Source organism: Carcharodon carcharias, chromosome 7, assembly GCF_017639515.1.
Source record: "Carcharodon carcharias isolate sCarCar2 chromosome 7, sCarCar2.pri, whole genome shotgun sequence".
NCBI classification, from domain to species: Eukaryota; Metazoa; Chordata; class Chondrichthyes; order Lamniformes; family Lamnidae; genus Carcharodon; species Carcharodon carcharias.
In genome coordinates this window covers 143,436,381-143,463,700 of record NC_054473.1, presented here as the reverse complement: position 1 = coordinate 143,463,700, position 27,320 = coordinate 143,436,381, and the positions used below count along the sequence as shown (strand labels likewise).

General features: G+C 44.7%; 1 protein-coding gene across 1 annotated transcript in view; it reads left to right on the top strand.

Annotated features, from left to right (window-relative positions):
• Positions 1–2,792: 2,792 nt before the first annotated feature.
• Positions 2,793–27,320, top strand: part of tent4b (terminal nucleotidyltransferase 4B) — a 70,644-nt gene continuing 46,116 nt past the window's right edge. Inside the window, exon 1 of the mRNA XM_041191146.1 lies at positions 2,793–3,429. Coding sequence (XP_041047080.1) covers positions 2,987–3,429 — 443 coding nt within the window. The 5' untranslated portion in view covers positions 2,793–2,986. The remainder of the gene's footprint in view (positions 3,430–27,320) is intronic.

Genomic DNA, 27,320 nt, shown 5'->3' with positions numbered 1-27,320 from the left:
GGGGCAGAGTGGAGGAAGGGGGCGGGGGGGCAGAGTGGAGGAAGGGGGCGGGGGGGCAGAGTGGAGGAAGGGGGCGGGGGGGCAGAGTGGAGGAAGGGGGGGGCAGAGTGGAGGAAGTGGGCGGGGGGGCAGAGTGGAGGAAGGGGGCGGGGGGCACGGAGGGGAGGAAGGGGGCGGGGGGCAGAGGGGAGGAAGGGGGCGGGGGGCAGAGGGGAGGAAGGGGGCGGGGGGCAGAGGGGAGGAAGGGGGCGGGGGGCAGAGGGGAGGAAGGGGGCGGGGGGCAGAGGGGAGGAAGGGGGCGGGGGGCAGAGGGGAGGAAGGGGGCGGGGGGCAGAGGGGAGGAAGGGGGCGGGGGGGAGGAAGAGGGCGGGGGCGGAGTGGAGTAAGAGGGCGGGGGCGGAGTGGAGTAAGAGGGCGGGGGCGGAGTGGAGTAAGAGGGCGGGGGCGGAGTGGAGTAAGAGGGCGGGGGCGGAGTGGAGTAAGAGGGCGGGGGCTGGGTGGAGGAAGGGGGCGGGGTGGAGGAAGGGGGGCGGGGTGGAGGAAGGGGGGCGGGGTGGAGGAAGGGGGGCGGGGTGGAGGAAGGGGGGCGGGGTGGAGGAAGGGGGGCGGGGTGGAGGAAGGGGGGCGGGGTGGAGGAAGGGGGGCGGGGTGGAGGAAGGGGGGGCGGGGTGGAGGAAGGGTTCGGGGGGCAGGGTGGAGGAAGGGTTCGGGGGGCAGGGTGGAGGAAGGGTTCGGGGAGCAGGGTGGAGGAAGGGGACGGGGGGCTGGGGTGGAGGAACAGGGGGAGGGGAGTGGAGGAACTGGGGGAGGGGACTGGAGGAACGGGGGAGGGGACTGGAGGAACGGGGGAGGGGAGGGGATTGGAGGAGCAGGGAGGAGGGGAAAGGATGGAAGAAAGGTGGGGTGAGGCTAGGGGAGAGCAGGGAGTTGGTAGTGGGTGAGAGGGTGGGAGACTGGTGAGGCATTTAAGGGGATGGAGGAGCAGGGAAGTGGAGGGAGAGGGTGAGGTGGTGGGGATGGGGGAGAAGGTGAAAGAAAGGTGGGGTGGGGTGGAGCAGAGAGGTGGCGGTGGGAAGAGGGTGGAAGAGAAAAAGAGGGAAGTGAGGGGAGGAGCAGGTGGGTGGGGGAGAAAGTGCAGGGGGGGTGGGGGAAAAAGCGCGGGGGGGAGGTGGTGGGGGAGAAAGTGCGGTGGGGGGAGATGGTGGGGGAGAAAGTGCGGGGGGGTGAGAAAGTGCGGTGGGGGGAGGTGGTGGGGGAGAAAGTGCGGGGGGGAGGTGGTGGGGGAGAAAGTGCGGGGGGGGGAGGTGGTGGGGAGAAAGTGCGGGGGGGGGAGGTGGTTGGGGAGAAAGTGCGGGGGGGGGAGGTGGTGGGGGAGAAAGTGCGGGGGGGGGGGAGGTGGTGGGGGAGAAAGTGCGGGGGGGGGGGGGAGGTGGTGGGGGAGAAAGTGCGGGGGGGGGGAGGTGGTGGGGGAGAAAGTGCGGGGGGGGAGGTGGTGGGGGAGAAAGTGCGGGGGGGGAGGTGCTGGGGGAGAAAGTGCGGGGGGGGGAGGTGCTGGGGGAGAAAGTGCGGGGGGGGAGGTGCTGGGGGAGAAAGTGCGGGGGGGGAGGTGCTGGGGGAGAAAGTGCGGGGGAGGTGCTGGGGGAGAAAGTGCGGGGGGGGTTGGGGGAGAAAGTGCGGGGGGGGGTTGGGGGAGAAATCTGCGGGGGGTTTGGGGGAGAAAGTGAGGGGGGTGAGGGAGAAAGTGAGGGGGGGTGGGGGAGAAAGTGAAGGGGGGGTGGGGGAGAAAGTGAGGGGGGGTGGGGGAGAAAGTGAGGGGGGGGGTGGGGGAGAAAGTGAGGGGGGGTGGGGGAGAAAGTGAGGGGGGGTGGGGGAGAAAGTGAGGGGGGGTGGGGGAGAAAGTGAGGGGGGTGGGGGGAGAGCAGGAGGGGGGAGGGGGAGAGGGGAGCAGAGGAGGAGGGAGTGGGGAGAGGAGGAGGGGGAGTGGGGAGAGGAGGAGGGGGAGTGGGGGAGGAGGAGGAGGAAGGGGAGGGGGAAGGGGAGGGGGAAGGGGAGGGAGGGGGCAAAGGGGTAGGGGAGGGAGGGGGCAAAAGGGTAGGGGAGTAGGAAGAAGGGACGTGTGGGAAGTGAGTGGTTGGGGAAGTGGGTGGTTTGGTGGAAGGGGTGAGGCAAGGAGTGCAGGGGTGGGGGAGAGTGTGGTGCGGGGGAGAGAGGGGTTGGGGCAGGAGATTGAGAGAGAGTGAGGGGGAATAGGGAAGGAGTGGCAGAGGGAAAAATTGGGATGAGTGGGAATGGGTTGGGTGAGAAGGATGAAGGACTGGGGGGAAAGGGGAAAGGGTCAGTGGATTGGGGAAAGGGTGGCGTTAAGGGGATGGGGTGAGGGGGAAGGGATGAAGAAGGGAGGAGTTGGGGGTGAGGGTGAATGGGGAAGGGGCGGCGGAGGAAGGAGGAAGGGGTGAGTGGGAACGGGTTGGGTGAGAAGGATGAAGCACTTCGGTGATGGGGAAGGGTGGGGTTGGGGGTGAAGGGGAATGGGAAGGGGTGGAAGAGGGAGCAGTTGGGGGTGAGGGGGAATTAGGTTGGTTGAGAGGGATGAAAGACTCGGGGTGAGGGGGATTTGGTGGAGAAGAACGTTACTGGGACTATTCGAATATAAACCGAAAAAGGAAAGAACGCACGAGCCCATCTCTCTATCGCGTCAGATTCGCATCGCCGTGTCGTCACAATGAGGGCCAATTGTTGCGCGTGACGTTCACAGATTCCAGCCCACGAGCCGTACGAAAGCCTGGGCACGCAGCGCGCCTGCGCAGTCGAACGTCTGTCGCCATTGCTGTTGGATCTGTCCTCGTTCCGGCCCAGTGACAGGCTGCCGGGTATCCGACACGCACAGAGGGGCTGAGGGGGACGGATATCAGAAAGTGAGCGGAGGGTCGGGAGAGAAAACGAACAGAAGCTCGTTTTCAGGTGGTGGAAACCCCGTCCCCGTTTGATGGATCCGAGGGTAGCCTGGTTTCAGCCAGAACAGCTCGGACCTGCCAACATTTTGTGGATGCAAATTTGGGAAACGACGCAAAGGCTGAGGAATCTGTTCTTTAATAATAACTGTGCGGCGGCAACGGCAGCAACGAGTGCGGGCAGTGAGAGCATGTTGAGGGAGAGGGGCAGCCAGGGAGGAGGGGATTTGGGAGCGCAGAGGGACTTTCTCCCACTCGAGCCCAGCGCCAATAACAGTAACTTCCCAGCCGGCCCAGGAGAAGGTGGCTGCAGGAAGAGCTACCCGGACAACAGCAATAGGAACAGCGGCTCAGGCAACAAAAGGAAACGGGACAACAAGGCAAGCACTTTCGGGTTAAACTACAGCCTCCTGTCTGGAAGTGGCCATTACAACGGAACTCCCTGGAAAAGCCGGAACTACAGAGAGGGAGTCGTGGGGTAAGACTTCTTACGCACGCTTTTTTTTTTGCAGAGATGGCCCAGGGCTTCAGGAGAGCCTCTGCCCTTTGGATGCCCGGTCAAAGCTAATTTGGGTGTTCGGCATGTCGCAGAGGAGTTCACAACCCCTGTTTTAAAGGCAGCTCTGTCCGTGCCCTCATTTGTAATGCAGCCAATTTGGTGGATGTCAAAGATTGCCCACGTGTTAAAGTGGCACTGCCTTAATGAAAATGTGACTGGCAAACTTTATTTTTGTGGTGGGATAGGGAGAAGAGTCGTGCACCGTTTTTGTCACGTTCTGCTTATACATAATTTATGTCTTGGTGCATTTTTGTCACAATGACGTGTTAGCAAGGGAAAGTTTGGCCAATTTATAAGACTATGCCCGTTTAAGATTATTAACTATGTCTACTAGCTGCTGTTATGTAATGTACAAAGAGTCCATTTTGTTTAACTATAAAAGAAACTGTTTAGCACATGAAATGTCTAGTACATAAAATGTCTATCAATCTCTTACCTGATTTTAACTGACAGTTGAAATGGATGATGCTGCAAAATGTATAAGTTGCTCTTGTAATAAGTTTTACACTGGCATGTGATGTAAGGTTTTTGGGCCCCAATACTGCACAAAATTGTGTAACATTTTATATCAAATGTTAGTGTTTCATTTAGTATATCAATTATTTATTTTATTTTACTTTCATTTGGCATCTTTAACAAATCTTTTTTAAATGGTTGAGAACTTAAAAAAACTTATAACTTTCGCTTCTGTTTTTCAGGGTGTCTACTTTCATATTGTTGAAAAATTGTTATAAGTGGTATAATTTTTTTGAAATTTGGGAGGAGGATAAGACGTGCTTATTTCTTTAAAAATCCCCTCAAAGATTGGAAGTAGACATGCATAGTGAATTTCAGTCACCCACGTGGTTGCAGTACCTATCATTTCTTGAAGGTCAAAAAGAGTAAATCTGATGTCTTTGAAATGACACATAATTGAATGTGCAGATCTTTGGAGTAAGTGGGAAACGGGTTTTGAACAAGCCTTCCACAAGCGGAGTTAGTATTTCAGAGCAGCTGTTATAACAGAACACTTATCTCTTGTCAATTTGGCCTTATGACTACCATGGTTAAATACACTTATTTCTTTACCTACCTTATGATTAAGAGTAATTTGCTTTAAAACTGCAAATTTCCTTATCTTGAACTCATCAGATGCACAACAAGAAATGAAAGACCTATAATCACTATACTTCAACCAAAGCTGTTTTGCATGCAAGACCATCAGTAAATGATTGTGACTCTGAAAATAATGAGGATATAGCAAAACTTGTTTCTGTGGGTAAATATGCCACTGGCTATCATAAAGATCAGAAAGATCCCAAGCTCTATGTGCTGAGAGCACTGAACTGAACCAGAGCAGCTGTAAGGATATTGTATTTGGGTTTTATAGTGTGCCATTGTATCATAGGATGGTTACAGCACAGAAGGAGGCCATTTGGCCTGTTGTGTGTATTCTGGCTCTCTGTAAGAGCAGCTCACCTCGTCCCACTCTCTTATTTTTTTCCCTGTAGCTCTGCATTTTTTTCCCCCAGATAATTACCAAATTTTTTTTGAAAGCTATGATTGAATCTTCTCTGGAGAAGCTGGGGCTGTTTTCGTTAATTTATCCACATAACTAAAGTTCCTAACCCTGCAATCAGTGAATATTTTCTGCATCCTCTCTAATGCCTTCACATCCTTTCTAAAGTATTGTGCCCAGAATTGGAGTCAGTATTCCAGTTGAGGCTGAAACAGCGTTTATTAAAGGTTCACCATAACTTCCTTCCTTTTGTACCCTATGCCTATAGTTATAAAACCCAGAATCCCATATGCCTTGTTAACTGCTTTCACAACCTGCCCTGCCTCCTTCAGTCAAATAAGAATCTAAAAAGAAGCAAACCTCCCTGAAGAAGATGCCCAAGACCAAATGCGCATGAGAACGGAGACCAGCTAGTGGACTGATCTTGAGAAGTATGTTTGGGAATGGGTCCTCAAATCACCAGAATAGTTTCATTGTCACCAGAAATGCAATATGCACAAAAGTGGGCCAAATCAAACTCTGAGTCCAGCAAAGATTGCAGAGCAACAGTTAGTTGGTGTAGCCGTTTTATGGAACAGAAACATTGCGACAGCAGACCAAGATCACTCAGACCACCAAAAAACATTGATGCCAAAATTACCAGTATCTCTATCAGTCAGCAGCAGAAATGTGAGTACCCATTATGTCACATCAGCACTGTGGATGAAATGCTCATGACTGTTGATATACCCAGCAACCGATCTGTGGAGTGGAAAGGTTCAAAAACGATTCTAGTGAGAAGATGAGATTCACCATGGTATAAATAAGAACAGAAAATGCTGGAAAAACTCAGTAGGTCTGACAGCATCTGTAGAGAGAGAAACAGAGTTCTGTTTCTCTCTCCACAGGTGTTGTCACACCTGCTGAGTTTTTCCAGCATTTTCTGTTTTTATTTCAGATTTCCAGCATCCACAGTATTTTGCTTTTATCTTAATGTAAGATTCACCATGCTACTAGCCTGCATGGCCAACAGAATTAAATTAAAACAAAAATAGCTGGAAAGACTCAGCAGGTCTAACAGCATCTGCGGAAAGGAACACAGTTAACGTTTTGAATCCGAATGACTCTTCAGAACTAAATAAATATAGAAATGTGGTGAAATATAAGCTGGTTGAGGGGGGTGGGACAGGTAGAGCTGGATAGAGGGCCAGTGATAGGTGGAGGCAAAGAAGAGATTGCCAAAGATGTCATAGATAAAAGGACAAAGGGGTGTTGACAGTGATGAAATTATCTAAGGAATGTGCTAATGGTGACATTAAGGGTAGAAAGGACAAACAAGTGGCAGATGGCCTTAGTGGAGGTGGGGTGGTGGGGGGGAAGGGATCGAAATGGGCTAAAAGGTGGAGATAAAACGATAGATTGAAATAAATTTAACAATAGGTGGGAAAAGAAAAATATATTTAAATATAAATTATTGGAAAAAGGTGGATCAGAAAGGGGGTGGGGATGGAGGAGAGAGTTCATGATCTGTTGAACTCAATATTAAGTCCGGAAGGCTGTAGAGTGCCTAGTCGGAAGACGAGGTGCAGTTCCTTCAGTTTGCGTTGAGCTTCACTGGAACATTGCAGCAGGCCAAGGATGGACATGTGGATGTGGGCTTGAGAGCAGGGTGGTGTGTTGAAATGGCAAGCGACAGGGAGATCTGGGTCATGCTTGCGGACAGACTGAAGGTGTTCAGCAAAGCGGTCACCCAATCTGCTTTTGGTCTCTCCAACGTAGAGGAGATCACATTGGAGCAGCAAATGCAGTAGACTAAATTGAGGGAAGTGCAAGAGAAGTGCTCCTTCACTTGAAAGGAGTGTTTGGGCCCTTGGACGGTGAGGAGGGGGGAAGTAAAGGGGCAGGTGTAACACCTTCTGCGGTTGCAAGGGAAGGTGCCGTTGCAGGGGGTTGAGGTGTAGGGGGTGATGGAAGAGTGGACCAGGGTGTCCCTGAGGGAACGATTCCTGTGGAATGCCACCTGGTGGGTGAAGGGAAGATGTGTTTGGTGGTGACATCATGCTGGAGTTGGTGGAAATGGCGGAGGATGATCCTTTGAATGTGGAGGTTGGTGGGGTGATAAGTGAGGACAAGGGGACCCTATCATTGTTCTGGGAGGGAGAGGAAGGAGTGAGGGCGGATGCACAGGAGGTGGGCTGGACACGGTTGAGGGACCCTGTCAACCACTGTGGGTGGAAAACCTCAGTTAAGGAAGAAGGAAGACATGTCAGAGGAACTGTTTTGAAAGTGGCATCATCAGAACAGATAGGACGGAGGCGAAGGAAATGAGAGAATGGGATGGAGTCCTTACAGGAAGCGGGGGGTGAGGAGCTGTAGTCGAGGTAGCTGTGGGAGTCGGTAGGCTTGAAATGAATATTGGTAGACAGTCTATCACCAGAAATTGAGACAGAAAGGTGAAAGAAGGCAAATGTCAGAGATGGACCATGTGAAAATGATGGAGGGGTGGAAATTGGAAGCAAAATTCATAAATTTTTCCAGGTCTGGACAAGAGCATGAAGCGGCAACGAAGCAGTCGTCGATGTACCAGAGAAAGAGTTGTGGGAGGGGGCCGGAGTAGGACTGGAACAAGGAATGTTCCACATATCCCATAAAGAGGCAGGCATAACTGGGGCCCATATGGGTGCCCAAAGCCACACCTTTTATTTGGAAGAAGTGAGAGGAGTTTAAGGAGAAATTGTTCAGTGAGAGAACAAGTTCAGCCAGATGGAGAAGAGTGGTCGTGGATGGGGATTGTTTGGCCTCTGTTCGAGGAAGAAGCGGAGAGCCCTCAGACCATCCCGGTGGGGGATGGAGGTGTAGAGGGATTGGATGTCCATGGTGAAGAGGAGGTGGTTGGGGCCAGGGAACTGGAAATTGTTGATATGAAGTAGTGTGTTAGAGGAGTCGCGGGTGTAGGTGGGCAGAGACTGGACAAGGGGAGAGAGAATGGAGTCAAGATAGCAAGAAATGAGTTCCGTGGGGCAGGAACAGGCTAACACGATCTGTCTGCTGGGACAGTCCTGTTTGTGGATTTTGGGTAGGAGGTAGAAGTGGGCCGTCGGAGGTTGGGAGACTGAGGTTGGAAGCTGTGGAGGGAAGATCTCCAGAGGAGATGAGGTCAGTGACAGTCCTAGAAACAATGGCTTGATGGAGCTTCAGTTGGAATCCACGTGGGGTGAGTTGGAGATGGGGGCAGTCACTGAGGAAGAAAATATGGCTGTGAAAGTGAGTTTTAGTAAACACCTTTTCAAACACCAGGAGAGAAATGGAAAGCAGTGAAGGTGAACAGGGCAAAAGAGACAAGCGGAAATCCTGTCGGAGAAGATCAGCAGTACTTCAAGGTAGACGTTCCTGGAAGAGAAGTGGCAGTCAGTTAAACACTAAGATAAAAGCAAAATACTGCGGATGCTGGAAACCTGAAACAAAAACAAAAATAGCTGGAAAACCTCAGCAGATCTGACAGCATCTGCGGAGAGGAACACAGTTAACATTTTGAGTTCGAATGACTCTTCTTCAGATCTAAAGAAATATAGAAACGTGGTGAAATATAAGCTGTAATTAAATTCAAGCCTATGGTCATTTCAAAAGTAAAAACATGCTGAAATATCAATTTTCTTGCAGGGTTTTTGTGCATGGCAGTGGATGCTTGGATGAAGATGCAAGGAAGTTATGGATCGATAATATGTGGAATAGGTGGCCTACGTAAAGAATTCAGCTTATTTGTGTGGGCCTAACAACTTCTGGGGGCTAGTGCCAAAATTGGGAGACCCATCTCAGACTAGTCAAGCAACAGTCTGACGTAGTCACACTCACGGAATCATGCTTTACAGATAATGACCCAGGCACCACCATCACCACCCTTGGGTATGTCCTGTCCCAATGGCAGGACAGATCCAGCAGAGGTGTTGGCATAGTGGTATATAGTTGGGAGGGAGTTGCCCTGGGAGTCCTCAACATCAACTCCAGACCCCCATGAAGTCTCATGGCATCAGGTCACACGTGGGCAAGGAAACCTGGTTAATACACCCACCCCCCCACCTCCCACTTTCCGGCTGATGAATCAGTACTCCTACATGTTGGACAGCACTTGGAGGAAGCACTGAGTGGCAAGGGCATAATGTATTGTGTGGGGACTCCAAAGTCCATCACCAAGAATGGCTTGATAGCACCACGACAGTATCATTAGGAATGAACACCGCACAGTCCTTGTGGAGACAGAGTCCTGTTTCCACATTGAGGATAACCTCCATTGTGTTGTGATGTGTGGTACTGTCACCATGCTAAATGGGATTGATTCTGAACAGATCTAGCAACTCAAGACTGGGTAACCATGAGGCCCTGTGGGCCATCAATAGCAGCAGAATTGTACTCTACCACAATCTATAACTTCATGGCCTGGCATATCCCCCACGCTACGATTACCATCAAGCCAGGAGATCAACCCCAGCACAATGAGGAGTGCAGGAGGGCAAACCTGGTGAGGCTGCAACACAGGGCTATTTGCTTATCAAACGACGTAAACCGCAAGTGATAGAGCTAAGCGATCCCACAACTAATGGATCAGATTTAAGCTCTGCAGCCCTGCCAAATCCAATCGTGAATGGCGATGGACAATTTAACAGCTCACTGGAGGAGGAGACTCCACAAATATCCCCATCCTCAATGATGGGGGAGCCCAGCACGACAGTGCAAAAGATAAGGCTGAAGCATTTGCAGCAATCTTCAGCCAGAAATGCCCCGTGTTCAAGTACAGCTACAATACTGGCAACTAACCAGCAATGTGGGAAATTGCCCAGGTATGTCTTGGTCATAAAAAGCAGCACAGTTCCAACCCAGCCAATTACCGCTTCATCATTCTACTGTCAATCATCAGTAAAGTGATGGAAGGGGTCATGAACAGTGCTATCAAGCGGCACTTGCTTAGCAATAACCTGCTCAGTGACACTCAGTTTGGGTCCTGCCACGGTCACTCAGTTCCTGATCTCGTTACAGCCTTAGTTCAAACATGGACAAAAGAGCTGAACTCTGGAGGCGAGGTGAGAGTGACTGCCCTTGACATCAAGACAGTATTTGACCAAGTATGGCATCAAGGAGACCTAGCAAAATTGGAGTCAATGGGAATCTGGGGAAACTCTCCACTGGTTGGAGTCACACGTAGCACAAAGGAAGATGGTTGTGGTTGTTTAGGTCGATCACCTCAGTTCCAGGACATCACTGCAGGAGTTCCTCAGGGTAGTGTCCTAGGCCCAACCATCTTCAGCTGCTTCATCAATGACCTTCCTTCTATCATAAGGTCAGAAGTGGGGATGTTTGCTGATGATTGCACAATTTTTCAGCCCCATTTGCAACTCCTTAGATCCTGAAGCAGCTCATGTCCAAATGCAGCAAGACCTGGCCTGACAAGTGGAAAGTAACATTGGCTCCAGACAAGTGTCAGGCAATGACCATCTCCAACAAGAGAGAATCTAACCATCCCCACCCCCCCCATGACATTCAGCGGCATTACCATCGATGAATTCCCTCCATTATCAACATCCTGGGGGTTACCGTTGACCAGAAATGGAACTGAGCCAGCCATATAAATATTTTGGCTACAAGAGCAGTTCAGAGGCTAGGAATCCTGTGGTGAGTAAATTATCTAACTCCCCATAGCCTGTCCACCATCTACAAGGAACAAGTCAGGAGTATGATTGAATACTCTTCACTTGCCTGGATGCATGCAGCTCCAACAACACTGAAGAAGCTTGACACCATCCAGGACAAAGCAGCCCGCTTGACACCCCTTCCACAACATTCAGTCCCTTCACCACCAATGCATAGTGGCAGCAGTGTGTACCATCTACAAGATGCACTGCAGGAACTCACCAAGGCTCCTTAAGCAGCACCTTCCAAACTGATAAACACTATCATCTAGAAGGACAAGGGCAGCAGATAGATGGGAACACCAGATAGATGGGAACACCACCACCTGGAAGTTCCCCTCCAAGCTACTGACCATCCTGACTTGGAAATATATTGCCGTTTCTTCGCTGTCACTGGGACAAAATCCTAGAACTCCCTCCCTAACAGCACTGTGGGTGTACCTACAGCCCATGGACTGCAGCGGTTCAAGAAAGCAGCTCACCACCAACTTCTCGAGGATAATTGGGAATAGGTAATAAATGCTGGCCTACCCAATGATGCCCATATCCCATGAATGAATAAAGAAAACAGGTTCAGATCCCATATGACCGATGAGATCAAGAGGTTCTTGTGAAGAAATAACACCAAGTGCCAACATTGCAATTATACCAGAGGGTCTAATGTCCATCGTTCAACTTTTAAATGTGTGCCTGAGCAAACCATTCAAGGATCATGCCCGCGCCGAATGGAATAGGTGGATTTTTGATGGAGAAAAATCCTTCACTAGGAGTGGAAATGTGTTTGCTGCCCCACAATGTATTTTCTGTGATTTCGTCATCAAGTTGTGGGATGGTCAGTGCACAAATTGTCATCCAATCATTCAGAAAACGTGGAATATCCAATTGGATGAATGGAGAAGAAGATTTGTTGTTGAGGGATGATTCTGAAGCTTATGCAGTACATCTGATCAAGAGTGCGATCTTTACGATAAAGCCATATTCAAAGTGACTGAATTTGATGAGCTCTTTGCCTTGGACGCTGAAGACAAGGAATTTGACACTTTCATTGTACTTAAAGATATCTTTGTATGATTAATTTATTCAATAAACTATGCCACACTAGTGTTTTTTATTTCATATTTCAAAATGGTAACCATCCACACCTACATTTTATACTCTGCATATAAGTCGACCCGTCTTTGTAATGATTTTTGAAGGCTTCAAAGGTCGACTGAAAAGCCAACATCTGGTAGATTTCATCTGCCTCATGTCCACCCATTCAGCCAGCCTATGCCCTCTTGAGATCCATCACTATCCTCCCAAAGTTCATGATACTTGCAAGTTTTTTGCCATCTGCCAATTTTGAAATTGTGCCTTGTGCGCCCAATTCCAGTTCATTAACATAGATCAAGAAAAGCATTGGTTCTAATGCCGACCCCTGGAAAACCCCCTTATATATCTTCCTCCAATCTGAATAGCATCGTTCACCACTACTCTCTGTGACTTGGCCCACTTTGTATCTATTCTGCCACTGACCCTTTTATTACGTGGATTTTAACTTTGTGTCAATTTGACTCACTTGCTCATGCAATAATCTTTGATCAGAAGGTGTGAGCTTGAGCCTCATACCAAGAACTTGATGTTGCTGTAACCTTGCGACTGTACTGTAGAGACTTCTGTTCCACCTATAACGTTGAGGTCAAAGTTACAAAAGGCAGTGGCTTTGACTGTCTGACCCTCCTAGATCTCTCCAATGTCTGCATCATAGTTGATAAATCAATTCTGCTTGAATTCTTCTCCTTTTACAATCCACCTGTATGGTACTGCTCTCTCATGATTCCATTCTGATCTGCAATATGAATATTACATCAGACCCAGTGCCTCCTTTGCTACTGTGGGCTCAAACACTGTTGCATTTCCTTGCTTTATTTGTTTGTCATCCATTTGTACACCGACAACCCCTTTGCTTCCATAATCATTGGCATTCTTTTCATTTACCTGTACAACTTTAAGATGCAGGAAGATGGGTCATCCGCATCTAGATATTGATAATGTAGGGATTCTATTTGGCTGCAGCAAATACCAACATGCCTCTGGTCTCAACTCCACCACATTTCCTGTGTACATCTCTTGCTAAGCCCAGAAATGCAGAACCTTGGCATACTGTTCAGTCATGAACTCATTACTTTTCCATGTTTAATCCATTACCAAGAATGCTGCCTTCCACTCTCAGACATCGGCAGCTTCTGGTACGTTTTCCCCCACCCCAGGATCCACTGGTTTCTTTTACCCCCGTTAATTGAAATAAACTTTCGGCCTTCCTTTTAATTTACTGTATTGTATTAATTCATCATATTTAATTGATCTCATCCAGCTATTACTCATCTTCCCACCTTAATGCTGCACTGTTTTTAGTCCAGAAGAGTCACAACACCACGTTAACCCCAATCCTCTTCAGGTAATGTCATGGTTTTGTTTTCATTTAGCTATACCACTAGAAAAGGCAGGTTGGAGCTCAACTTAACATCTCATTCACAAGATTGCATCTTGAGTAGTGCAACACTACTTCAGTACTTTGCTGGAGTGACAGCTCAAGTCCTGCCATAGGATTTGAAACCATAATCTTCTGATTAATGAGTGAGCATGCTATCAACTGAGCAATGCCCATATTTTAGTTGTTAGATGTAGATCAACAAATTGAGTTTTGAGGTCATGCCTCTCTAATCTGCAAATAGCAATACATTATTTTGTTGTATTTTCTGTCTTTTTAGCATACCTGAAATAGCTGAAAACATGAAACGAGAGCGTGTTTTACAGGCTTTGCTGATGCTCTGTACTTAAGTGTGACTTTCAAAGCTTCTCAAGGTTTAGAAAGTCAGTCTGAGATGCTTGTTTACAAAGCTGTATTGGTCAGCTAGCTTTTCTGTTCAGAGTATACCCAATGAAAACCCAGAAAGTCAGTTAGTTAGCCCAAAGCAGTGGTCTGTGGAAGATTGCATTTGACATGTGTGTCTTGCAAATACTCAGTATGTAGTGAACAGGCTGCTCAGCTTGGAACAAAAGAGCTGCAAGAGTCAGCAGCTTAGAAAATGTTGAGCATCACAGCTCTTGCTAATATTTGCATTATTGGTTGGAAAGATGGAAAGCAAGAGAAACGCACAAGTGCGCAATGTTTAATGACAAGGGTTGGTGTGAAGTTGAAATCCTCAATCAGTTTAAGATTCATGAAGTGTTCTCTGTTAAGGCTATTAGCCTGCAGATTAGAGAAAGCACCTGAAAAGAATTCCACTGCTTCAGTTATGAACTGTGCTCTGTCAGATGATCTGTTGTGATTGCTATTTGACACCTTGGGGTAGTTTGAGAATCAAATGTTTTAACTGAAATTGAGTGGTTGGATGGCTAATTGAGGCAGTCATCATGTGATTACAATCAGTTGTTGTTTGTATCTTGAATTTAGCCGATTACTAATGAAATATTGCTTATCTTGGTGCTGGTCAATTTTTAACTTTTGAGCATTTGCTGTGGCTCAGTAACTGAAGATATAAGTGCCTGACTGCTGGTGCATGTTGACAGGCTCCACTAAAGTGTCAGGGTTCATTGTACTTCAAACCCACTATCACATTTTGAAAACTTTTAAAGCACTGTTTGATTTTTGATCTGTGGTTCTTCCTAAATGGAATCCATACTGTGATGCAATGTTTCATTTCAGGAGTAGGTAAAAACTATTTCTCTTGCTCCAACGAACAAATATTATCTTTTCTTGCACAATCTAAGTAGCAGCAACAGTAGTTATGGAAATTACATGATCCAATCATCTCATCTTTCTGACTGGAATATGTTTTAGGATTAAAACTCCTGCAGGGAAACAGAGATTGAAACTAAACCTTTGTTAATTAAGTAATAGTTGAAGGAAAACTTTGCCCTCTCCAGTGTACTGAGATAAGTTTACATAAACAGTAACTGTATTCCGGTTTGTCCCTGTGCAATCTGTGTGTGTACCTGCACCACATGGGCTGCAGCGGTTCAAGAAGGCAGCTCACCACCACCTTTTCAAGGGCATTTAGGGATGTATAATAAATGCCGGCCTAGCATATGAATGATTTAAAAAAAAATTATAGCCCCCTCCCTTTTTTGACAAATGTCAAAATAACTATTAGAATTTGGTATAACATCTTATCGCTTATACATTAATTTGCTGTATGCTTTGTATTATGGTTGGTACAGTTCACTGCTAATTAAAAGTAGCTTTAGTGAAAAAAAATTGAATGATCTAATTTTAATGAATTAGCACAGCTGAACACCACAGGAACACTAGAAGACACCACAAAACACTAAAGCAATGATTGAAGCGCTGTGATGAAAATTTGGGCCCTTTAAAGGCAGTTGAAAACAAAGTTCAGTTGTCAACAACAATTTTATTTATAGCACTTTTAATATAATAGAATGTCTCAATGGACTTCACAGAAGAATTATCAAACGAATTTGATGCTGAACCATATAATGCAATATTAGGGCTGAGACCAAAAGCTTGGTCAGAGGTAGAGTTTAAGGAATATCTTAAAAAAGGAAAGAGGCAGAGGGGTTTAGGGAGAGAACTCCAGGGCTTGGTGTGGTGGCCGCTGAAGGCCTTGGCTATGGCTGCCAAGGTGGAAGGATTAAAATTGGGACTATTTGAGGCCAGAATTGTAAGAGTGCAGATAGTTTGAGGGTTTGTAGGGCTGAAGGAGATTAGAGATGGAGGGGTGAGGTCATGGAGGGATTTGAAAGATATTGTGGGTTATTTTAATTCTCAGTCACTTTACAAAATGCTCAGTGATTTGTGATTTACTTCCTAATGACAGCAAGTTTATCCACATAATAGTAGAGAAATTCTATTGGGACATCTGTTTTCATTTTCTGATACTTTCTCAGTCATTCACACAATTGGACATGATGGCTGTGGTGGGGACTGATTGCTCTACATCTATCTGTTTGCTGCACCAACTTGCTTTGGGCCTCTTACTTGCTCTTGTTGCACCAACAGCAGATCCCTCATGCACAACATAAACAATGTCCATGTCAGATATCGAGCCCCCTTCTCAGCACTGAAAATCAGTTTAAAATTTGTTTGGTTTCTGCAATTGAGAGCAGCATCCTCCACTGGTAGGATGAACTTAAGACTAAATGCTATTGTTCAGTGACACTTGCAGAATCAGCAAAGCTGACCAGAATAGGGGGCTAAAAAATATCAAGTAAAATCAAGAAGTTTAGAATATGTATTAAGTATGAACACCAAACAGACAAAAGACAATGTAAAAGGAATACATTAGAAGAAACTGGAGTGAAAATTGAAGTTACAAAGTCATCATTAATACTGATGAAACTGGCTTTTATTTCTTTAAACAAATGCACTCAAGCAAATTATCATGGATTTTACTAGCATGACCAAAGAAAAATAGCAAGTTGGTGAGATTTGCCAAAATTCCCAATGCTCTCTTGTTATTCTTCCTGTACCCTACAGAAATAGCAGCAGGTATTACTGGTGATTTTATTGAGAAGTGGCTAGGTAACTTTGACTGAACCATGCACAGTAGGAAAATCATTTTATTAATTGACAGCTATGAGGCTCACAAGCAGCATCCAAGTGCAAATGCAACAGGCTAATATTTCTACCAAACATGTTGTGATTAGCCATTTAATGCTATGGAAGTGTTTGCGAAAAGTGACTGTGCAAAATACTATCATACCATTGATAATGAATGCTCTACAGGTGACCAATTCATCATAGGTGATGTAGTCGTCATTGCTGCTGCTTGAGGCTACTATTACAGGAGATCTGCTGTCATACCCAACTGCCTTGTACCATCTTCACACATTCACTGCAGCTCATCTGCAATCACTCTGCAACATCAGTCGTCCAACTACACAAAGGCTGATCCCTCTTTCTGCTGCTCTCCTCAGAAATCTCTGTAGCTTTTCAGTTCTGATCAAGTGGCTGAAACACTAACACTTTATAAAGTTTATAAAGTCACTTTTTAAAAGTTCTTTTTGTTCTTGCAATTTCAAGTATCTCTTCATTTGTCTTATCGTCTGTATGTGGAATTTTTAGCATCACCTCACCATCCATATTTCAAAGGTCTCTATTTCTTCCACAGACCTTTACTTATTGTCCAGGTTCCTGAGGCATACAGGAAAGTGGTAGAATGTAGAACATCTTGAGATTTTTCCTGTTACAAGCTTGAGTTTTCTTGTTGTTAAGACATCCTTCATCTTCACAAAAATACTTCTGGCTAACTCTATCCTTCTTCTAACTTCATATGTCTATTCTTCTAACTTCTAATCACATCTGCCATCTTGTTATCATTTGTCCTAAATAGATAAGCTTCTATACTTGTTTCAGTGTGATACCATTCATATATCCAGCTGTGGATGCTTTAAGTTGCAATTTTGCTTGCCTCCTCATGTGTGGACCTGGACTCGTTCGCAGGATGGTGTTTGAAGCCATTTATCCATGATACAGAAAGCTTCCTGAATCCATTTTCACTTTTCTTGTAAGATGATATCAGATCGTTCAGGTAGTTAACTGCCCTAGTCCACTTGAACCAGCCCAGCAGAGCTGATTTCAACACTGGGAAGAGGCCAGCTGCATATCCTCTTCCTTTGGCAGGAGAATTTCTGCCTCATAATAGGCAATGATTCTCTCCTTGTTTTTTTAGATAGGTGGTGAGAGGAGTATCAAATTTCTTCACATATTTGATCTTGTGTTGTCTCAGTGGTAAGGGTCTTGTACTTTGGGTTAGCCACACTCGCAAATTTCTTCCAATTTTACTCTGTCTCCACTCAACGATGCTGGAGGATTGGCACCTGATGTTGATCCCAGGTTTCATTCAAATTAAACTGTGAATTCCAATTGTCAGCACTCATTTGCCTTGGGAGCTCATATTTGTATTATCAAATAATTCTAATTAAGAGCTTTCATTTAAGAAATGCATTTGTAGTGCATTCTTAATTTGAACATATCAACTTTGAATTAAGAGGAATAGACCATATAATGTACCACAGTTCATTATATTTCAAAGACATGTTGAAATTTAGTGTTTTAAGTGGCTTGAAGAGTATTATGTATTACATAGTTTGTTTCTATGCTGTTAATAAATACTATTTGACCCCACAGGTCTAATGCAATGTTTATTCACCACATAAGCCTCCTCCCAACCGTCATCAATTCAATCAGCGCATCTTTCTATTTATTTTTCCCTCGTGTTTATCGAATGCCCTCTTGAATGCATCTATGCTAGTCGTATCTTTAAGTTTAACTTATGTGAAAAGAAACACATTTTGATGTCAAAAGAACAACATTTTCAAAGGTCACATAATTTGAAACCATAAGGACAATACAATGCTGGTTTAGCTATTGTTCATAATTTCTACTGCTTGTTTCCTTTTTTTGTAACCGTTTTCCTCCAATTATGCCTTCTCTCCTGAAAGGACTGACTCTTTCTGGAGCAGAGTTCCACATCGAGTGACAGCCCTCTGATAATGGGATGGGACAAGGTGGAATGTGATAACGTGAGGGGGAGATTCCTGGTGCCATGCATGTCCTGCTGAATTTAATGGCAGAACCTCGTTATCATTTTCTTCTTCCATTTCCAGTCTGGCAACCAGCTACATTGATGGTGCAGGGGTTGAGGGAAGAGATTGCTAACTTCTCCTTCCCACCAAGACTGCTGTTATTTTTCTACCTCAGATCACAGCTTAACACACTGATTGAATTCTAGAGTTTTCTTGTCTATGTAAGTTATTGCTACGTCACGCAAGTTTAATTTGGAAGTGTTGTTCAATTAAAATTGCTGTCATGGTGACACCGCTTAAGCAACATACTATTAGTAGAAAACACCTTTACCTGTATTGTGCGAGCGTAGGATAATGTACATCACGTGTATGCTTACTTAATAAGCATTTGCCACCCTTCAGTAACCAAGGATGTGGCGTATTCACCATGTCAAAAAAACAATCACTGTCTGCTTTCCATCTTGCCGTTTTCCAACAATTGCACAAACAGGTCAAAGTAAATTTATGAATCATGTGAATGAGTATTGAGGTTACATGCCTATAAATGATGCCTATTCATTTTTTAATTTTACAAATCAAATGATTAGCCGCATGGCTAATATATTGGGCAACACTGATTTAAGCAAAAAAAAACTAGCTAAGAATCCCAGAAAGGGGAATATGAGTTGCGTAAGTGACGGTGCCAATTATTATAATGACCTTTTATAACAAGCATCTATAATGAGACAGCATTGTGTGCCTGAGAAGTGCTTGTTTGCATTGCATATAATGTTACATCGCCAGAGCTGCATAAAACAGGCAAAGGTGTCCAAAATTATGTAATGAATTGGTTTGAGCTGTGTTTTTCTTTCAATATGATGCATGTGTAATGTGTACTCCCCTCCCAATCCTCAAATTCAAGACTTGTGAATAATTGTGTAATAATTGGAACATGGGAAGTTTTCTACTTGTGCTCATTATCACATGTTTAAGTTCTGAATTCTTAAATTGTTGTCATCCTAAGTGAGAGAGAAGGAATTTTGTGCTGACTACCATTAATCAATTGTATCTGTACAACCTTCTGCATATATGCTAGAATTTTCTACTCGTTATTTACTTACTACATTGTTCTGATTGAGACTGCATGTCGTGATGGGCAGCAGACACTGACTGTGTAGGAACCTGCAGAGAGCTATAGTCTTAACTAATGAGAAATAACAGAAATATTTGAATATTGACACCAGGGAAGAAGCACGAGATCTTGCTTAAGTTGGATGTTTTTAGTTTGCAGGATGTGAGTAATGATGCAAGGTGGTTATGGGCCTTCTCTTTAGAGTACTGCAGAACTTATGGTGATGTTACTTCTGCAATGTATTAGGTATGGAATTCCAGGATCTTGACCCAATGATTTTTTTTCAATTGAGCAATTACATATCTCATATCAATAAATATTTTTCAACCAAAATGACCTGTCATATGCTTCCCCGACACCCCATGTAAACAATGTAATTGTGGCTTTCTGTTAAATCAGATTTCTGATGGAAAGAAATCTTAATTTCTTTATTGATTTGTTTCAGTGGTGGTATGGATTAGTCATTTCTAGCCTTCCCTTGTTCCAGAGATGTAACATGCCAGTGTTTGCTATGGGCCTGTCTAGTAGTGCAATGGAAGGTATCTTGAAGATTGAGATTCACATGATTCCTGTGTCTCAGCTGACTGAGATGCATTGAGTAGCTAAGCCATACAATTTTAAGAATTTTAAAACGTTAACCCCTTGTATGTACATAGCTGATTTCAGTTGGGGATGTAGTAAGCCATTTAAGTGGATCTTGGCATTGTCAGACTGGTATAATGAGGAGAATTAAGGGCTCTTGTTCCTTTACTGCTATCAAATGATCCTCGCTGGAAGTTTGTGGATGCCACACATGAGGATCCCTGTATTTGAAAAGCAAGGACAAAAACTTACATTTACATACTGCTTTTAATGTAGTGAAGTATCCCAAGGCACTTCAACATTTTAATACCAAGCTGCATAAGGAGATATTATGGTAGATGATCAAAATCTTGGTCAGAAGTAGGTTTTAAAAAGTGTCATGAAGGATGAAAAAGAGGTAGGGGAGTGGAGAGGCTTAAGGAGCAAGTTACAGAGCTTAGGGCCTTGGCATCTGAAGGTATGGGTGCCAGTTTTGGAATGATGAAAATCAAGTATTCTGAAGAGGCCAGAATTGGAGGAGTGCAGATATCTTGGAGGGTTATAATGTTAGAAGAGATTATGGGTTAAGGAAGAGGCCAAGCATGGATTTGGAATCAAGGATGAGAATTTTTAAATCAAGGTATTGCTTAACCAGGAGCCAGTGTAGGCCAGTGAACATAGGGAACACATCCTGTGCCTCGTGGGAACTCCAGGATGCTCCTTGTGTCCTGGACAACCACAAGCGCAGAAAATGTCAGGGTTGGAGGTACTCAAGTTTACGAGGCGAAGAGCTAACTACATGGATAGCACATTTCAGGAGGTGGTCACCCTGCATATTAAGAATGTTCAGGCAGAGAATGAATGGATGAGCGCTAGGTAGACAAGGAGGACAAGGCAGGCAGTGCAAGACTCAACTGAGGATGATCAGAAAAGCAACAATGATAGAGGATTCTATAGTTAGGGAAACAGGCAGGCATTTCTGCGGCCACAAACGTGACTGCAGGATGGCATGTTGACTCCTTGGTGCTAGGATCTGAGTAACTGTAGGCCACTCTGATAGGAGAAGGAGGAGGTCATGGTTCATATTGGTATCACTGACATAAAAAGAGGGATATGGTCTTGCAGGCAGATTTTAGAGTGCTGAGAAAGAAATTTAAAAAGTAGCACCTCAAAAGCCATAATCCCTGGGTTACTCTGGGTCCCACTTGCTAGTGAGTACAGAAATACGAGATAGTGCAGATGAATGCATGGCTGGAGAGATGGTGCAGGAGTGAGGGTTTTAGGATTCCAGATGCATTGGGACTGGAGCTGGGGAGGATAGGACCTGTCCAAGTTGAATGGTTTGCCCCTCAATAGGGCCAGAATCAATATCCTGATAGGAGGTTTGCTATTGCTACTGGAGAGGGTTTGAACTAGCTTGGCAGGGGGTGGAAACCTGAGTGAAGAATTAGAAGGGAGAAAAGCAAGGCTGGAAATGGAAGGCAGAGTATTAGTGAGTGAGTATGGAAGACAGAGAAAGCAAAGGCTAGAAAATAGACAACTAAGGAATTCTTCAGTGATTAGTTCAATACAAAGAGTCTAATGAGTAAGGCAGATGAGCTGAGAGTACTCTTCGTTATGTGGAAATATGAATCATAGCTGTTACTGAAACATGGCTTAAGGGCAGGAATGGTAGTTTAACATTCCTGGTCAGGTGGACTAGAGAGGAAGATAGCAGAAAAAAGGTGGGAGTGGCAATATTGGTTAAATAAATGATCAAAGCTCTAAGAAAGAATAATATGTTTGAAGCATCATGAAATGAGGCCATATGGGTTAAACTTAGGAACAAAAAATGGGTAATCACACTGCTTGGAGTATATTATAGACCCCCAAACAATCAGAGGGTGTTAGAAGAGCAAATATTTAGGCAAATTGCTGAGAAGTGCAGAAACAGTAGGGCAATAATAGGGAACTTCAACTATCTTAATATTAACTGGGGTAAAATCAGTGTGAAAGGTTTGGAGGGTGCAGCGTTCTTAAAATGTATTCAGGAGAACTTTTTTAGCCAGTACATAGTAAATCCAACAAGAGAAAGGACAGTTTTGGATTTAGGGGTCATTTTCTTTTCGTGGGCTCTTGAGATTTTCAGGGGCTTTTTCACTCTCATGAACTCCTTTATTAGGTGTTACAGTCACATAATAACATTACCTTCTGTGTTTGTGTTTTTTTAAGGGCTTCCTTCTTTAGCACCAATATCAAAGATGGTATAGATGTATTATTAAATCTTTGAACTTAGAATCTATAAATAAGACTTTTTTGTTCATTTATCTCTCATATTCAGTTTCCAAAATGAAAATCCTAACTGCTTGGCAGAAGGTAACTTATTGGGATTGAGTCTCACATCTGCAGCCGTTTAAAAAAAATTAATTGCAAACAAATTAGCACTCCAGCATCCTTTGGTTTTGTTCTGCCAATTTCTAGTTTCTTTCCCCTCGATACTTCTATTTAAAGTGAGTGCTGACAAACAAGTCAGTATATTGACTTCCAAAGTTTCAACTGTGCAACAAGGTGAATAGACATAAATTACTTCTGCAGCACCAAGCTAGCCATCAGGTAATGAATGGTCCATGTCTGTTTTTTAGAGTTGTCCGTGTTTTGGTTGCCCTGAATCAGGTTTTCTAAGATCGGTGTCTGGTTTTTGTGTCCAAGTAAGAGTTTTGGGGATCTTTATTTGAGGGTCCAGATTTTGGTGGGCAAAAGTCCTCTCTTCAAAAAAGGCATGGTCTTGAAATGATTGGTGATGGTGGCAGTGGGACTGGCCAGAATAACTGCTCCACCTTCTCTGGGTTCCGGCCTTCCTGCCATTGTTGCTGCTCCTGTCTTTTGAGGAACAGCAAGGGTGGGAGGGAGGGGACCTGTGATTGGAGGAGCTAGAGCAATAAGCATGGGAGAAACGGAATCTGTGATTGGAAGGGCAGCTCCTTACAGATTCTGTCCCTCCCACACATGGGGGCAACTTTTCTGGAATTTGTCACCCCCCCCCCCCCCCCCCCCGCCATTGATTTTTTTCATGAGTTTGTTGGGGACTTTCGGGGTTAATTTGCCCGCTACCCCTGTGTATTTTGAACGCTGCCTGGATTTAATGTCAGGAAGTGAAGTTGGGTAGGTGGAATGCATTTCCTTGATAGTGATCATGATTCAGTTAAATTGAGGGTAGTTGGGGAAAGGACAACTTTAGATCAAGAGTGAAAGGTTTAAATTGAGGAACAGCCAATTTTACTAAGCTGAAATGTGATTTGACAAAAGTGGACCAGAAGCTGATAGTTGAAGGTAAATCAGTGTCAGAGTAGTGGGAGGCATTCAAGGAGAAGATAGCAAGGATTCAGAATAAATATTTACCCATAAAGAACAAGGGTTGGAACTCCCAAAACCACTCCTGGATGTCAAAGAGCATACACAGTGGGTTAAGGCAAAAAAGGAAAGCTTGTGAGAGGTACTGGGAGCTCAACACTGAAAAAAACTGAGAAGTATAGGAAATGCAGGGTGAAGTTAAAAAAAGAACTAGGCATGGTTCCAAATGAATACTTTGCATCTGTCTTCCAAAAAAGAGGGGGTTGATGCATACACAGTAGTGGAGGAATGTGTCATATTGGATGGTATGAACTGTGAAAGAGGGAATATTAAGGGGTTTCTTAGCTTTGACAGTGGATAAATTGACAGGCCTGGGTGAAATGTATCCCAGGCTGCTAAGAGAATCAAGGGAGGAAATTGCAGAGACTTTGACCACTTGTTTCCAAAATTGTTTGGTTATGGCTTGGTGCTGGAGGACTGAAGACCCTAACATTACACTGCTATAGGACTGAAGACTTGTGCTCCAGAACTAGCCAAGCTGTTCCAGTACAGCTACAATGCAGGCATCTACCTGACAGTGGAAAAGTGCTCAGATATTTCATGTGCACAAAAAGCAGGACAAATCCAATCTGGACGGTTATCGCCCCATCAGTCTACTTTAAATCATCAGCTGGAAGGTATTGTTGACAGTACTATCAAGCGGTACTTATTCAGCAATAACCTGCTGAACAACACTCAAAGCTCAACACGATCCAAGACAAAGCCGCCCACATGATCAGCACCCCATCCATCACCTTAAACGCTCACTCTCTTTACTACTTGGGCACAGTGGCAGTAGTGTGTACCATCCATAAGGTGCACCTCAAACTCGCTACCATTCCTTTGATAGCACCTTCCAAACCCACGGCTTCTAATACCATGAAGCCGAGGAATGGAAACACTACCACCCCAAGTTCCTCTCTAAGTCACTCACCCATCTTGACTTGCACTATATTGCCATTCCTTCGCTGTCACTAAGCCAAAATCCTAGAACTCCCTTCCTGACATCATACCATATGGACTTCAATTCAAGAAGGCAGCTCAGCACCACCACCCCAAGAGCAGTTATGGACAGTAAATGCTGGCCTTACCAGTGATGCCCACATCCTAAGAACAAAAAGAAATTGTTTAGAAAAGGAGGGAGGGTTAGATTGACTAAGTACAGGCCAGTCAGCCTAACATCAATGATGGATAAATTATTGTTTAAAAAAAAATGAGGGACAGTATTAATTATCATTGATTAATCTGTGCCTTTCTAAAAGACTGCATGGATTTGTTAAGGAGAGGTCATGTCCAACTAACTTGAGATAACGAGGTTTAGTGAGGGTAGCTTGTTTGATGTAGTTGACATGGATTTTTATTAAGGCTTTTGACACAGTTCCATGTGGGCAAAAAACTGAGTTCATGGGACCCAAAAGCAAGTTGGATCCAAAATTGGCAAAAAACTGAGTTCATGGGACCCAAAAGCAAGTTGGATCCAAAATTGGCTTAGTGGAAAGAAACAAAGGGCAATGAGAGAGTTGTTTATGTGACTGGAAAGCTGTTTCCAGTGGGATCCCACAAGGCTCAGTACTAGGTCCTTTGATTTTTGTGATACATATCAATCATTTAGAGATGTGGTTAAGAGGTTTGCAGATGGTACAAATATTGATTGCTAGTAGGCTATAACCCTGAAGATGGCAGGAAGATATCAATGGATTTGTCACACAGGCAGAAACATGGAATGCAATCTGGAGAAATGTGGGGTAACGCATTGGGGGAGGACAAGCAAGGCAAGGGAATATACAATAAATGTAGAGGAGCCTTGGAGTGCATGAAAGTTGTACAATGGGCAGATAAGGTAGTTAAGAAGGCATGTTAGACAGTTCATTAGCTGAGGCATGGTATATAGGAGCAAGGAGGTCTGTGCTGGAATACTAATTAGGCCACATCAAGTATTGTGTACAGTTCTGGTGATCGCACTAGAGAGGGTACAAAGAAGATTTATGAGGATGTTGCCAGAACTGGAGAATTTCAGCTGTGAGGAAAGGTTGGATAGGCTGGGATTGTTTTCTTTGGAGCAAAGGAGCCTGCGGGAAGAGTTAATTAAGGGGCCTATATAAAATTGATATCGATTAACAGAGAGGTCAGTAACCAGGGGCACAGGTTTCTAGTAATTGGCAGAAGGATTAGAGGGGAGTTGAGATTTTTTTTCCCCCTCCAGAGGGCGATGGGGGACCTGGAACTCATTGCCTGAAGGGGTGGTAAAGGCTAAAATGCTCATTGCATATCCAAGTTCTTCTTTTAAATGCATTCTTAAGTGCTGTAATCTATGGGGCTGCATACTGTGTATGATCTGGAAAGTGGGATAAGGCTAGATTGTTTTTTTGGGCTGGTATGAATATGAGCAGAAAGGTCTTTCTGTGCTGTAAATTTTCTATGTTTAGGACATGGGCAGCACTTTTACTCCCTGCTTCGGATTACAGGTGAATAGTAGCCACTTTGGTGAAGTGCCATGTAAGCCTTCATGTGAGATGGGAAGAGAATTTGTTGGAAGATCATAAGTGAAGAAATCCAGGCAGATCTCTAAATCCAAGGAATGAGTGCAAATGAAGCTAGGACCTGCGGATGCTGGAAATCCAAAACAAAAACAGAATTACCTGGAAAAACTCAGCAGGTCTGGCAGCTTCGGCGGAGAAGAAAAGAGTTGACGTTTCGAGTCCTCATGACCCTTCGACAGAACTTGAGTTCGAGTCCAAGAAAGAGTTGAAATATAAGCTGGTTTAAGGTGTTTGGGGGGGGGGTTTGGGTGGGCGGAGAGAGAGAGAAGTGGAGGGGGTTGGTGTAATTAACCACACCACCCCCCCCCACTTCTCTCTCTCTCTCTCCTCTTCCCCCCCCCCCCCCCCCCCCCCCACACACACACACACACACACACACACACACACACACACACCTTAAACCAGCTTATATTTCAACTCTTTCTTGGACTCGATCTCAAGTTCTGTCGAAGGGTCGTGAGGACTCGAAAGGTCAACTCTTTTCTTCTCCGCCGATGCTGCCAGACCTGCTGAGTTTTTCCAGGTAATTCTGTTTTTGTTTAAGCTAGGACCTGATCCTGCTGGTATCCTGTGTTGTTTGCTCTTCTTAGGCAGTCCCTTGGGTTCGAGGATGACTTGCTTCCATTCTGGTTCAGTGACTTCTGAGATGGCTGATAAGTCCAATGTGTGATCTGCTTTCCTGAATGAACCTTCTCCATTTTTGTCAGTCACAAATCAGGGGCTCCCATGATGTAGCTTATATTGGCGACTCTTCAGAGACACCAGAAGCTCTATTTTGGTAAAGCCAATCCATTGTGTGGCAGGTGTCTCTGGGAGAGGCAAAAAGGGAATCATTTATGTTCAATATTGAGTCTGTCTGCACCTCTCCCCAACATCACCTGTCCAAACATTGGCTTTTGGCTAAATATGTTTATGCAGGAAAATTGGCCATGCCCTATTCCTATTTGCATATATCATATGGATCCTTTGATTTACCAACTTTAATCAAATCCTTATTGATCTGACAAGAATCCAGCAATAAAAATGAAAACATTTGGCTAAAAATTTGTGCTTTACTCAGTATTTGCTTTTTTTTGCATTCTGAGAATCATTGAATTAAAAACTAATTTAAATTGAGCGTATATTTGCTTTAATACACTGCAGTGATAAACTAAATGGATGTAAGATTCCATACATGCAATTAAGAGAGAGACACAGACTATAGTACCTTATAAGAAATAAGTGATAACTTGAAAAGGCAAGGAAACCAAAGAATTGGGAAGAAGAAATGACATAGTTTAGAATGCCTGTAAACATTGGGAACTTGACTTCTCCCTCTGTAAATGCATAAATCTGCATGCACATAGTTATGCATGCTCCTTGGCATAGGTGGAAACATGCTATAATGGATTAAGTCACCAAAGTAATTTTTAACCACTATTCTCGCAGGAGATGAAAAATTAAATGTAAGCTTTGTTGAAATACTGTTTTCAATTCTAATGTATGAAAATACTACTCAATTGCATGATTGTGATGAATGGTTTGTTGTCTTGCATTTGAAT